Source organism: Rhipicephalus sanguineus, unplaced genomic scaffold, assembly GCF_013339695.2.
Source record: "Rhipicephalus sanguineus isolate Rsan-2018 unplaced genomic scaffold, BIME_Rsan_1.4 Seq1108, whole genome shotgun sequence".
Classification (NCBI taxonomy): domain Eukaryota; kingdom Metazoa; phylum Arthropoda; class Arachnida; order Ixodida; family Ixodidae; genus Rhipicephalus; species Rhipicephalus sanguineus.
The window spans coordinates 136,394-150,849 of NW_023614337.1; the positions used below are offsets into that span (position 1 = coordinate 136,394).

Below are 14,456 nucleotides of genomic sequence, written 5' to 3' on the forward strand. Positions count from 1 at the left end.
ACAGAACACAATGTATTTTTTTCCCTCAATACGACGAAGCATATCTTTCTGCAATTTAAATATATATAAAAAAGTTTCACTGCTGTTGCTGAGGAAGACTGTGGCAATAAGGTGAAATTCTGCTGGTTCCAGTGGTCGTACCATCTAGCTGCATACATTTTTCAGGTCGCGTGCCGCACAACCGAAAGAGGCTGCCAAAACGGAGCGGCATGTTTTCCAACAGTGGCTGCAGGGGAAAAGGTGCACCTGAATGCACTCCTCACCTACGAGCGGCTGAAAGCGACCGCATGCAGCTGATGCATGAGATGCAGGAATCCTGGCACATAGTATCGCACAATAGCCAGCATAGTTTAGTGTTCTACGCTGCACGTACTCTGTCAAGGTGCCGTGCGTCAGTACCCAGGGTTCAAGCCAAAATCGAACCCAGGCATTCTCCATGGTAGTATTCTGCCACAGAGCCACACCAATACTTAAAACTACCTAACTCAGAAAAAGACCTTATGGAGGGGTCATGTTAGGCAAGGAGTCACATTAGCAGCTATGCAAGTATTGTGTCGCAGAAGCACAGAATCGCACCAGGCTTCACGCCATGTGAATCACACAATGAACGGTTGGTTTAAAAAAGCTGCCCAACCATCACAAAGGCCTCAGCTATAATTCATCAGACAGTGTGAAGAGGACTTTATCAGCGTGGCATGGGGTTGTGGCTGCCAGTTCTCAGGCTCAACAAAATTGACCTTTTTACATAATTGAGATTAATTTTTTTCTTTGTTACTGCCATAGTATTACACGAAAAATTCTTGAACACAGGGTGTCGCTGGAGCCGTTTCGACAAGCGGGCAGTTGCTGCCTTGAAGAAGACAAGACTGCTTGTTGAAACATTGGCTCCAACGACGAGAATTTTTTTTTCACCTCTTCAAGCTTCCATCTTCCCCTGAACTTCTGCCATAGTATTAGAACATTCTTGCAGAACTTTTCGTAGAAAAATGAATGCTTCAGTGATTATACTTTGCATGAAATATGGAATTTCAATTTTAAGAAGTTTCAATACAATGAAGTAAACTGCCAATTTTATCAACTTTATTATATCGAGGTATAACCATGTGTTTTCTGTGTTTTGTGTGGAATAATGACTGACAAGGCTTCACATTAAAAACCTGCTAAAATTGCAGGTGTCTTTTGCAGCCCATTGTGCTCCTGGGGGGATACAGTATCTCCAAAGTGATCAAAATGTTGATAACCTGTGTCAGCAGTGTCTTCATCCCAATGACCGTGGCATGGCCTTAGCATGATTCGTCATAACAGAGCTTCATGAAACATAATTCAGGGCAGGCCCTTTGTACACTAATATACTTAACCCTTTGCGGTCCGTTGTCGGGCAGCGCCCGACAACGCAACACGGCCGTAGCGGTCCGCTGTCGGGCCCCGCCCGACAAGGGTGTTCGTGGTTTAAATTTTGCTGTTTTCTCACCGCGAGTCGCGCGCATTTTTTGTATACATGAAGGGCCATCTCTTGAGGAATAAGTGAGCTTTGTTTGTTGAGGTTTTACTTTTTTGACACTAGGGTGCAGCACTATGATCAGCACGGGGCCTAGAGCGTACCCACTCGCGCGCGCGGTTCGCTGAGAAGCATGGCCACGTTTTCACCGCGTGCGTTTTACGGCGGTGCTTTTAGCGAAAGCGAGGATGACTTTAGTGAGGAAGAGAATTACGTGCCTCCATCAGACAGTGATGACAGTGATTCGACAGAAGTGAGTGACGAAGACGACGACGGCGGCGGTGGAAACCTGCAGTAATAACCCTGGCCTGCACACAGGGGAATGCTTTGAGCGGTATCATACGTTGCCCAAATATCACTAAAAGAGTTGCCTGCAGAATGCAGGAGCAAAAATAAATATCCTGTGCGTTTCTCTTCCACAGCTTGTGTTTTTATTCGCGGCGCCAGAAACTGGCGAAATAGTTTCGGACCGCTAGAGCCGGAAAGTGGGTAAAGGTTTTGGACCGCAAAGGGTTCAAGGTGAAAAAAAAGGAAGAGTAGAACTACTTATCAACACAAATATGTTAATCGTGGTATGAGTTATTAATGTTAGTGTACTTGAAAACGGATAGCAGGTGACTGCTTGTGGAGGCTGCACTTACCACCAATACGCAAATCTGAAGATCCCAGCCTCTGGAGCGTGGTGTTGATGGAGTCTATCTCAGAGTCCACTCGTTTCACAATGGTCTGGCTGATCCACTGTGAAATAAACCAAAAATGCTGCTGCTCGTCTTTACCAAGTGGGATACTGCCTCAGAGGCAAGCGACAAGTTTTTTGACAATATACAGAGCAACTGACTCTACAATTAACACCATCGTCTAACCCACTATGCCGCTACACCAGTATTTATGATTAGTGTGCTTCTACTTGTGATGCCTCACACTGAGTGGGAAATGCTTCCAAGTTTCATACATAAATATAACAATGACACCTAACTACTACTACAGGCAGCCGGATATATATAAATCATCAACACTAGGATGTAATACCTAACTCAATCGTTCCATCAAGAAACCAGATACCCCTGACAACAGGCAACTTCTTAGAAGCTTTCAGACTTTAATTTATTTAAGATCAGTACATGATAAGCAGCACTCTTTTTGCAGTTAGCTTTGAAATTATTTGGTAATCGCCATTTCTGGCACAGTGTGGCCATAAGTGGACACAAAAAGTGCACAAACCTTTCGAAGATTCTCGACCCAAATGTCCAGCTTGTCTTTATCAATAGACCACTTCTTCCAAACCTACAATTGTGATTAGATCATCATAAAATGTCAAACATAAACACTCAACTAATAAGATAAGAAAAATAGGTCATTACACTTAATGATAGGGAGTATAGCAGATTGTTTCATGATGAAAGAATGCAATAAACACACCATTCTTTGTAGAGGACAACAAACTGCACTGTTATCAGAACACAAAAAATTACACAAGTTTCAGCAATCCCAGTGTTCCTTTTTAAATGCCTTGTTTGTGTTTTCTTATGTCTTCAAAACCCCACATAACATATCACTATGAGTTGCAATACATCAAGTATCAGCCTCAGTGGTAATGCATAATTTATATATATTATAAATAAACCAATGATAATGTGTTATTTATGTACACATTATGTAGGGTTTATAAATACATCTGCATTTATAAATACGAAAGACAGGCACAGATAACTTAATAAAATATTTGTGGCGCAACTGAGACAAGAAAGAAAAAAAAGAGAAGACAGAAGACCTTTTTTTCCTTGCTTGTCTCAGTTGCGCCACAAATATTTTATTAAGCTATGCACCAACTCGCCCAATGTCACACTCTGCTTGCTAAGGCACAGATAACTCTGTCCAACCACACACACTGCTACCATTCTAAAGAATCTGATGACACACAAGTTGCACTGATGGTCTTCAGGGTTGTGAAAAACTTCCCTTTGAATTACACTGATGGAAATCAGTCATTGCTGTTCAGCACACTTTTATATGAGAAAAATAAGGCACCACTGACACTGTCTCCGCTGAAGGTGGCCGACGAGTTGAGGTCATCACCGTGCATTGTCTGCGGAGACCTGGTCGCCTTCTGGTAGTGGCTCAGTTGAGAGATCACCGTGTCAGCATCCAAGCGTAGGGAAGAGTTCATCACACCACTGCTCTCGGGGAGGTCTGTACGACACAGCGGGTGAAGGCTGCTTAATTAATCACACCTCTCCGGTCTTTCACTCTGTCAGCAAGTTTTGCAAATTCTGCAGACAATAGTACGTACCATTCCTCTACACAGCGCCATTTAAATCAGCCTTATTCAGCTGTTATGGTGCTAGCATTTAAAAATGCACCCCAACAAAATTTAATCTTACGAACCACGATAAACAACAGACACATGTGCTGTTTGAATGGCTGCAGTAAACAGACATGCATTTGTATAGCTGACCAACTGCGAACTCTTCCAGCAGGGTGTCAATTTCATAAGGTGCACTGAGAATCCTTGCGCCCACAATAGTGAATCAGACTTGAGTAACTATATACATTTTGCACTTGTCCCCTGTTTGCTAGCTCTGCCAACCTGTTGTTTACCCCAGCCCAGATAGTTTCACAAATATGAAAACTTACCGAGAATAAACATTTCAAGCATTTGCTACGTTTTGTTATCAGGCGAGAAGGTGCCCGATTAACCGTGTTGCCAAATGTAAGGCACCAAACTTGCAAAATTGGTTAACTCGAAAATGATCGACTGGACACACGGCAACAGGTTTGTCACACTACCATTACATACCGAACGAGAGGCTGCGATCAGATTCTTCGTGGGAAGCCAGGTAGTCGTCCAAGCTCCGTTCATCACTTATGTGCCATCTGACTGCATGGATCAAACAACAGTGCCTATGAAATAAAATTCACTGTGTGGGAAAAAGCTTCACAATTTGCTCTGTGAAAAACAAGCAATGCGAGGAAACTGCATCACACCTGCATGTAAAACTTTTTTTATTCCCTCTGAAAAATGCACCCATATCAGACTCTGACCCTTATCATATCTATATAGCACATCTATGAGGCTATATAGTCAGACTGATATAATGAACGTTATATGCTAGTGCTGGATTATGGAATACAACAAAGGAACCAAAAAACTGGCCTGCTACTCTTGCATTGCTACATATGTACAGTACTCACGTATTAAAACGCGACATCAAATTTTTTAGTATAACCACTGGAATGTGCAATTGCTCAAGATAATCACGTCAAAATTATTCCGATATGACCCGAACTGAAGGCAGTGGAAACGAAAGAATGTGCATTACTCAGCCCTAAGTTGTCCTGTTTCAATCCATGAGTACTGTACATACATGTTTACGACGAAATATTGGATAAAACAAAGCTATATTTTCGTCAGATGTTGCTAACGTTATAATGAAATTCAATTGTATTAATTCTTCTGCCCATTTTTTCACTTTTAGCTCTACAAAAAAGGCTGTATCTGTACTGTTCAAGTTCTAAAACATGATATGACACAGTTTTGAGAATGCTCGACTGCCGACTCGCAGGTCACGGGATCAAATCCCGGCTGCGGCGGCCGCATTTTCAATGGAGGCGAAAATGCTTGAGGCCCGTGTACTTGGATTTAGGTGCATGTTAGAGAACCCCAGGTGGTCGAAATTTCCGGAGCCCTCCACTACGGCGTCTCTCATAATGAGATCATGGTTTGGGGACATTAAGCCCCAACAATTATTATTATTATTGCAATTTGGGAACAATGGCCACTAACGTTAGTTTGCATACGCAGTTTTACCTTGTATTCCTTGCTAGTCCCTCGCCCCGTACAGGTTAGCCACCCCTAGCTAACCTTGCTACCTTTCTATGCATTTTTCTTTCTTTCTTTTAGCAAGAGTGGGGATAAAGTTGGACTTAGCTTTAATGGATTGCAATCAAAAGAAAGAAACAACAAAGAAATTGTAAGACCAGCACCCATACCTTGAGGTGAGGAACCCCGCCAGCTCAGGCCACCGGTGGCTCCTCCGAGTGCCGAGTCTGGAGACCTATCCGAAAAGCCACTCTATGCCAAGGAAAGGAACAAGACCATTTGGCACATCAGTCCTAGCAATATTTCAGTAACAACAAAATTGCATGAAAACGGAATCTTATGAACAAACAGATATTTCAAGTAAGCCACATACGCAAGAAAGGTTCAGTTGGTATTTCCCTGCTATATTACGTAGCTTTCTTCTTGTGTTGATGTTCATTTCTTAGTACTACCGGATTACTATATTTCCTTGCATATATAGTTAGCGCAGTTAGCTCTGTTGCCGCCGGGCGAGACGCGGCACTGTGCTCGCACAGTGGCACCAGTGGCACTGCCTGGCAGGAGCAAGGTTACACGGGCGCATGAGGAAGGTCACTCGGTCTCTTTGGGGGCTTGGCACAGCTGTGGACGGTGGACTCGCATGGGAAGTCCGTGAATGCAACACCACGGCTCGTTTCCGCGGACTTTCGTGGTGAGTAGAACATCTGCGATGCGGCATTTGTGGTACAATGTACGTGTTATGTCGCTGGTGTACTGTGTTGCCATTGTATTGAGTTATTTGTCATGTGAGTGCAGTTATTTCTAAGATTTGGCTAGCGAGCTTGCCATTATGTAAAAGCTGCTATTATGCGCCACATGTTCGATGTTACACAACGGCGTCTACTGTGTCCGTTTGTTCCATGAGGGGCCTTCGAGACACCACAAGGATGACAAGGTGCATTTGACCAAGGTAGGTACATCCATCGAAACATCAGCCAGCCTGTCTGAGGCACCCTATTTCTGTTCATACAACCTCTGTACAATTTAGAGAAGTATCCCTCCATGTGTTTTGTAGAGCAGTTGTTTTTTATTTGCGATGATTCCTACGGAATAACTACTGCATACATACAGGTATTATAACTACAGCCTGTAGCCATATTACAGTCGCCGACCGATAAATCGGACACCGATAATTCGGACATGCTCAGTAATTCGGACAGTCGCGCGGCACCGCCGATGATCCCATAGAAGTAATGTGTAAAGACGACCGATATTTCGGACAGCTGCGAGATCTACATTCGATAATCCGGACCCTGTCAGAGACTGTCGCGCACGCCGAATCGCCAGCCATTATCTCCTTCGGCACCCGTACCATACAAAGTATGGCCTCAGAGATCAAAACGAAAGTTAATTTCGGATCTATGAGGTTCTATTTCGATCGCTACTTTATGCCTCAGATTTGGGATTGGAAATGCTGATCTTGGAGGCACTGGTCAACTGTGGGAAATCGTATCGACATCGCGAACATCCTACATTCCGGTTCCTGTATCCCATGGAGGAAGGAATATACTTCCTCCGTGCTGTATCCCATCTGTATCCCCGCGCTGCGCTGCCGCCATATTGTCCAATGCGTCTGCGGTGAGCGTTCTGCGCGCGCGTTCATTTTTATCTTGAGACTTGCTTTATTTTACGCTCTGCTGTCTCAAAAGATCTGAGTTAAATGGTGCCAACGGTGCCCCTCACAGCCAGCGCCGAAGGCCGCGCCGACGACAACGAAAGGCGGCAGATACATTCAACTGCCGATTTTTCGGACGCCTGACTTTCCGGACATGCTCGAAAATTCGGACGCTTTCGCGGCACCGTCGGTGGTCAAGAACGTCGGAAATTTCGGACGCTAAAACTCTTCGGCGTCCGATTTTTCGAACTTTCTGCCCAAATTGCAGGTTCGAAAGGCAATAATTGAAGCCCCGTCTCTGCCGCGTGTATCATCTCGTAGGTTCGAACCAGCGCTTTCGCGAGTCGACCTGTTTGCGACAGTAGCAGAGTCCGAAAGTCAGCTTTGTCGCGATGCCGAAGTGTTATGGGGTGAAGCAGACCGGAAATTCAAAGGGGCCGCTATCACGGCGCCGTGCGGCGACGTCTTTACGGATAAGCAGTGGAAATGCACGGAGAGGCGTGATGGCGGCAGGTGGCAAACGCGCCAGTACGGCTCAATCGCTGACGAGCCTTACGATAAGCATCTTCAGTCAATAAAGTTGTTTCCATCCATCCACAAGCATCTTCAGTCAACTGCTCGATAGTGCATGTGGCCTGGTGCAGTTGCATGCGTAGTGCACGCATTTAATAGGCGAGAACACAAACGCGCCGCGCCGCCATTCATGCTGCCTCTTTGTGGGACCGCTAAGTGCGCCGCACAGACGCGTTGCCTTCATGAACGAAACCAGCTCGTCATCGTACAGCGATCACATCACACTGGCGGAGATACAGCGGACTTGGTTGCACGTAAGCGGAAGTGCGGGCAGCAACGCATTGACAACTTTTTTCGGCCACCGGGACTTTGAAGTGTCAATAAAAGTTTTTTTTTTCTGGCGCATTCGTTTTTTCGGACATTCGATAATTCGGACTTATTTACGTTCCCCGTGGAGTCCGAATTATCGGTCGTCGACTGTACATAAATGGATTTTTTGTGGACCTTTGTGCTTCTCTGTAGAAGACACACTATGTTCTGATTGCAAGTGCAAGCAGTAAGGTGTTGCTGCTGGTTGCACAAACGTATAACCTTGCCCTGACAATCTCCTGCGATCAAGAAGAGTACCCACCTTGTCAAGGGAAGCATTTGCTCCTGGGTAGTACATCCAAGAACTGGACGACAGGCTAGTGTTGGCACCAAAGCTTGAACTGGAACAGAGTGCCGGAGGTTGCAATGTGTTCAGAAAATGAGAGATAGCACATTAGAACCACAGTTCCCTTTTTTCTTTTCTATAGTATACAAGCAGACATGAAAAAGTGTCCTCGACTTATTTTAAAGGCCATGTTTCGGATTACGGAGCACAAAAACAGCCTGTTTTACGCACGCAATAAAAAGGTGGCACGGCTTGTTCGCATACAAAGGGCCATGAAAGTCACTGGCTAAGTCCAAATAAAGGAATTCAATTATGTACGGAATTAGTAGGATTTTCTAATTAGCCACTTCTACTATACTTGTTTCATCACAACTAAATGATGCTTCCTGTCTGGCAAATCAGTTCAGTGGAAGACAAGATGATGCAGGAAGCTTCACCAATGGAAGATGTTGTCAGCCATCCATTTTTGCAACATGAAGCTACAAAGGCTACCAATGTTCACTGTGGAGTAATTTGTACTCGCACAGCAATCTGCTATCCTCCTGGTCAGCTCAGCCAGCACAGCGACTGCCCCGGAAAGCTGTTGGTCCCAGGTTCAAATCCCACACCACAACGAATTTTTCACTAACTGGGAAGCTTTCTTTCGGAGAAATCCATATGAGTTCTTCTTTCGGTGCCAACTTCTGCAACTTCTCCCATTGATACCTCTTGTCTAAACAGATTCATATGCTGCCCTCAGTAACTAATCTTTTTTGTACAGACCAAAGATGTTTAGGATAGTAGCCAAACACACTAGAATTACGGAAAATTCACTTGTGCATATCTTTAAAATGTGCACCAAAATTTACACACGTCTGTAGCCACAGTAATGTTTTGAAGAAACAAAATGGAAAGTGACAACACAAAATTAACAAAAACAATTACAATACAACACAAACAATACAAAGGCAATGGACTAAACATACCCAGCAGAACCCCAGCTTGCTGCAGACGTGTCGTGTGGGGCCATTGCCATTGACCTTGAAAGCGGTGAAGGCGTTGCAGAAGGCAGGACAAAGCTATCGAAGCCGGGCCACCTTTTCTCTGGCTGGTTCGTCTGAGGTGGGCTCTTCACGTTGAACCCAGGGTCTGCAAGCCAGGAAATGCTTTGAACCTGAAATGCTTCAGCTATTCTAAGGTGGCATTCACACTGTTGCCTAGCAAAAGTCTATGACTAGCAACCGAGGAGCTACTCACTGCGACTGATGTACCCACCAGCAACCGTGACATGCCCTTAGTCAAAACTGTAATTGCTTCTGTTTGTGTCTGTTTTGTTGCAAGCACAACCATGACCACATAAAATAACCTTCAGCATATTGCCACAGGTATTGCAGTGTTGTGCTTCTGCGCACTCATTGCCTCAGCTGCTTTGCGACTAGTTGTGGGGCTGGGGAGCCATTAAGTGAGCGACTTCCCTAAAATATTCATTTTCGACAGCTGTGACCATTTGTGACCGTTTCGCGACCTCTCTGTCACCAGTGTGAATGCACTGTAAGGGAATGGCATCATGCGGGACATAAAACCCTTAACGGCATCAAAGTCTGAGAGGAACACTGTAGCAAACAGCAGTACCAGTTTAACATAGCAGGAACATAGCAGTTGTGGACTGTAGAAATATAAAAGAAAAAGGAAACTGCTTATTTTGAGCTATGGTGCCAGCACAAACTTTTGAGGAACCCATGGAGTGCCAAATGACCCTACACCTGAGTCATAAGGGAAATCAATCCCAAATGTTCTGTTCAAGCAACACTCCTGAAACTAAAACTTTCCTATGTTGGTCATGTCATATGGAGCACTGGTTCAACAAGGTGAAAATTAATGCTAGCCAAAGTGGAGGAAGGTAAGGGGCAGCCCATGAACAAGATGGTTAGGTGGTATTATCCTGGCCACAGGGAAGCATCTCAGGAAGCTTAAAAAACTTGCATTAAGTACTTTTTGAAGTCATTGTAATGCAAAACAAAACGAAACAAAAGTAAAAACCCGAAACCAGACACCAAGGACATGGTGCTCAGTTATGTGCTTCTTATACAAGTTTGTTTTTATTTTATGCTACAATGGCTATATTAAGTATTAACCAACTACCCTAGGAAGCAGTCATCATGTAAATAAATCTCACTGGCATTCACATGGGTATGGTGCCATCCATCAGAAGTAGTAAGTGATACTTCAACAAGTGGAAAACATACAGTTATATTATGTAAACTTAAACTGCGCTTGGGACGAACGCACACTAACAACTGACTTATTGAAATCACATAAGCTTCCCTCCTAGAACAATGCGCGTGCGCAATAACAGTCATGACCGCGTGACGAAAGCACACTCCCCCACAAATTTTAAGTTTACATAATATGTCTAACTAACTAACCCCCTATCACAAGCTCCTCGAATACTGTTATACTGGCCAGAAAGGTTTACCTACCATAAAATCCCGAGCAAGCGCCCCCCTCCCTTTTTCGGGAGATTTGAAATATGCGCCATTGACCAAGCAAGCGCCCCGCCCCCCCTCCTGCCATTTTCATTGTTTCATTCACTCTTTATTTACCCAATGAGGTGAATAAAAACAGTGAATGCATGCATGTTCGATAAAGCATTTCATCAGAAGCACGGGTGTGCCTTCTTTATTCTGACCGGCTTTTCCTCTTGAATCTTGAATTTTGATCCATGACCGAGCAAGCACCCCCCCTGCAAACCTTGGCGGATTATCTTTCACCGTAGGGAGGGTGCTTGCTCCAGATTTTACGGTAGTGTCCTGAGCACGCCGGCTGGGCGGGAAGCATTTGCAGTACAACCAGCAAATGGTGCGGCCGCCCACAGGTGAGCTTCGTTCACGCGTGCGAGGGCAAGGGCGCGGGCTGCCGCTCTTTTCGGTGAAACCAAGCTTTATCGCCGTGGTACAAGCTCGTTGCATTCACCAAATTTTCTGCTATATATAAGCGGGAAGAAAAAAAACTGTGGGAGGTGGGTAAGTTTTTGCAAGCCACATGCTGGCACCATGCATTGAACGCAGAACCAATCGAGCTGCAAGAGTTAAGGAATACAAAGTGCAGTTTTTTTTCTTTCCTTTTTTCCTTCTTTTTTTTTGTAGAAACCACAACAATAACAACAAATGCCAACATACATATTGCGCCTGAGCGGTTTTAGTATTCTTACTGGCATCGTCGCATTTTCAGATGTTCTCCCGTTTCAAAGCTGCGTACATTGTTATTGCGGGACTTTGTGAAGAAGTATAGTCTATATAACCAATGAATGCATAAAACTTTAAGCTGTCACCATTAAGCCTTTGCCTGTGTTCTGTGGAGCTGAATTGTTCCAGTTCACAGCCGAAAATGAAATGTTCCACCAAACTCAGTTATAGTTAATTAGTTAAATCTGATTTATACTGCTCAAACTCGACTTAAATAAGCACTAAAAGCAGAAAAAGCTGCAGTGTTCCTAGCTTATTCAGAAAGCCAGCCTTATCTAAAAATTTCACACCTGCAAAACATTAAGCCAATTAAGTCATGATAAGTCGTCCCCCAAAGCCAATAGGGGATATTCAAAATGTACAGCGCCATCTGTCGACAATCCCATAAGCTCAATCCGGCATGTTTTGTTGGGTGTGAAAACGAAACCAGTCGTATATCGCAGCCTTTCAGATGCTAGCTGCTGGTTTTCTATCTTCGTTCTGCGGTAACTTCCTAATGCTTCGTGCACTGTTCAGGCAACGAGGGAGCCCTGACAATGCCGGGAACAAGGTAACGCTATTTTTAATCGAATTTATCAGTTACTGAATGAAGAAAAAGAATGTACCAGCGTGAACTTGTTTCGTCAACAAGACCAGCACTAGCTGTGCTTTGGTTCGGAAATGATCGGCCCGCAAAAGCACTCTTCAACCTCGGTCCTTATTTCTCAGTGGAATTCAGATGCTCGCTTGCAACATGAGCTAGACTTGCAGAACAATACTATATGATATGTGCATTTTAAAAGAGATGGCCGACGTTGCACACACGCGAGAGAGCATTATTGATCAAAGCTTGTGTTGCAGATCGACGAAATCAATTATTTATGTATATAAACGTGTGTAGGCAGTGCCACAGAGGCTGCTGCGTGCTTTCGCAGTAAATCAGTGCCGCCACACGAGACTTGATCAGTGCAAAGCTTCTATCGCTTGCAAGCTTTGATTGCAAGGCAGTGTGCGCCAAAGTACATAGTCTGCATGCTGCGCCTGCCTTTCGCTTTACACCCCCTTATCCCTCCCCTTTTATTTTTCTTTTGCTTTCTTTGGTCAGCGTGCACTGCGAACACGGAGCAAAGACCTACGGTGCCATACAGTACATGGAGCTGTTTGGTAGATCATCACACTCGTCTTTCCGCTGATCGTGGGCTTTCGCGAGCCTCCATGCATAACCACGGAGGCGCGGTTATGCACGCCTCTGTGACATGCAAAAGCAAAGAGCGCAATATTTTAAAAAGATATGTCAGTGAACGCACACGGAAAGCGTTCAAGAAAACCAGAACGACAATACTAAATTCGCGCGATACATTACGACCACGAAACGTTATGAACAACCAGTGTGCAGTAAAAGAGAATTACTCTGGCCGCTCTCTTTGCATACAGTTGAAACACACGATCAGTATTTGTTTGGTTTGCGGCACACCGCTCATACACAAGAAGAATATGAATGAATACCCGACATCTGTTCCAGCCTATGTTGACATACTTTCTATTATTGAGGGCGATGAATGTCCATGCCTTGCTTATTTCGAAAAAAGTACGACACATGCTACTGCGGAGAGTGTAGAGATACTTGTGGCTGAAGAAATTAGCCAATCGGAAAGCAGCACAGCGTTGCAAAGGTCGCGCAGAAACGAAGTGGTGTCGATATCTGACAAGTGTTTATGACGCGTGTATAAAATCGCAGTGGGAAATACAATGGAGATGTATTGCAGTGCAAGGTTATCTTAAAAGTTTGACAGTCACACCTCCTCTGCAACGAACACTTTTCTTGAGTGCCTACCTCAGACAGGAAGTGCACACCACTAGATAACAGCAGTTCGGCTTTGCAAAGCAGTGCACCTCTTGCAGCTGCCGTCCAGATGAGTTTTTAAGCAGAACTCCGATATTGTGTTCTTGTCGATTTGTGGCAGCACAGCAAGATCCTTGGGCCATTCGGCTCTGGTTGTCGAAGAAAACAGCCGCATTTTCTGGGCCCGAAAGCTCTGCCAATGACTGCTGCTCAACCTTTCCGTGGCCTTTCCTTATGGAGCCGCTAGCAGACAATTCCACGACGGCGCCCAACAAAAAATAGTGGACGCGCCCAGTGTTGCCGGAGCACCAAGCATTATGAATATCCCCTATTGAGGGATGGAGAGATATATGTGCAGATTGTATAGTTCCATCACTGAAGTATTCACATGCATTTGTATTTCAATGTCTAATTCAAATTCATATTTATGAAACGTTGCCGCAAAATGAGAAGAAATAACTGAGAACATGCAAGCATAAGTACCGACTCTAAACTGAAATTTTATTCAAGTGCACAGACACAAATGCATTGTGCATGCATTTAAATTTTTAAAAAATTCAATTGGGAGTTGGCGTGTTCGTGTGTTCTCACTGATTTCGTTTTATTTCACGGCACCGTTTTACGAATATGAATCCACACCAACTCAGCCAATGGTCGTCCTTTTAACATGTAATTACAATATTGCAGTATTAGTTCCTGACATTTATTACATATTGGCCGTTCTTCCTTTTTGCGAGGGCTGTGTGCCTAAGGTGACTGTGCCTGATTTAAAATCTGGCTAATATTGCCTTCATCTTTTTGATGACGGGATGTTTTCCATTCACCAGGCAGATTTATGTTCATGATTTCTATTTGCGCTTCGTACTACAAGACGGGGACGAGACAGGTGTTGCGCACCACCTGTCTTGACCCTGCCTCGTAGAACGAAGCTAAAGAAGAAATCATGAACGACTAACTAGCCCAGTTCATCGCCTTGCCAGTTTCATGTGAGAGACGCAGTTTAATTCTTGCCTTTCAAGTTCTATCTTGAGGGTGAGTGGTAAATGCACATGGGTTGAAGCATATACGTGCACATGGGGGAGCAGTCGCCCCCTCTACTCACCTAAGAGGGGGAAAGGGGGGGGGGCAAAGTCTGCCCCATACTTTTATTCAGTGGGACTTGCCCCATCATTGTTTGAAGAGCAGGCTTACGGCCACACAGGTTTTCTGACGATAATGGCGACCGTAGGCCCCAGATGTTGCATTCCAAGAAGTGTATACTTCCCATCTT

At 44.5% G+C, this 14,456-nt stretch overlaps 1 protein-coding gene across 1 annotated transcript in view; it reads right to left on the minus strand.

The window, feature by feature from the left end:
- The window catches only part of LOC119376168 (transmembrane protein 209), a 30,177-nt gene that overhangs the window by 13,030 nt on the left and 2,691 nt on the right, over positions 1-14,456 (minus strand). Inside the window, exons 4-10 of the mRNA XM_037646093.2 lie at positions 9,106-9,268; positions 8,117-8,195; positions 5,489-5,570; positions 4,296-4,376; positions 3,534-3,688; positions 2,720-2,782; positions 2,140-2,236 (exon numbers count right to left, since the gene is read on the minus strand). Of these exons, the coding sequence (XP_037502021.1) occupies positions 2,140-2,236; positions 2,720-2,782; positions 3,534-3,688; positions 4,296-4,376; positions 5,489-5,570; positions 8,117-8,195; positions 9,106-9,268 (720 nt within the window). The remainder of the gene's footprint in view (positions 1-2,139; positions 2,237-2,719; positions 2,783-3,533; positions 3,689-4,295; positions 4,377-5,488; positions 5,571-8,116; positions 8,196-9,105; positions 9,269-14,456) is intronic.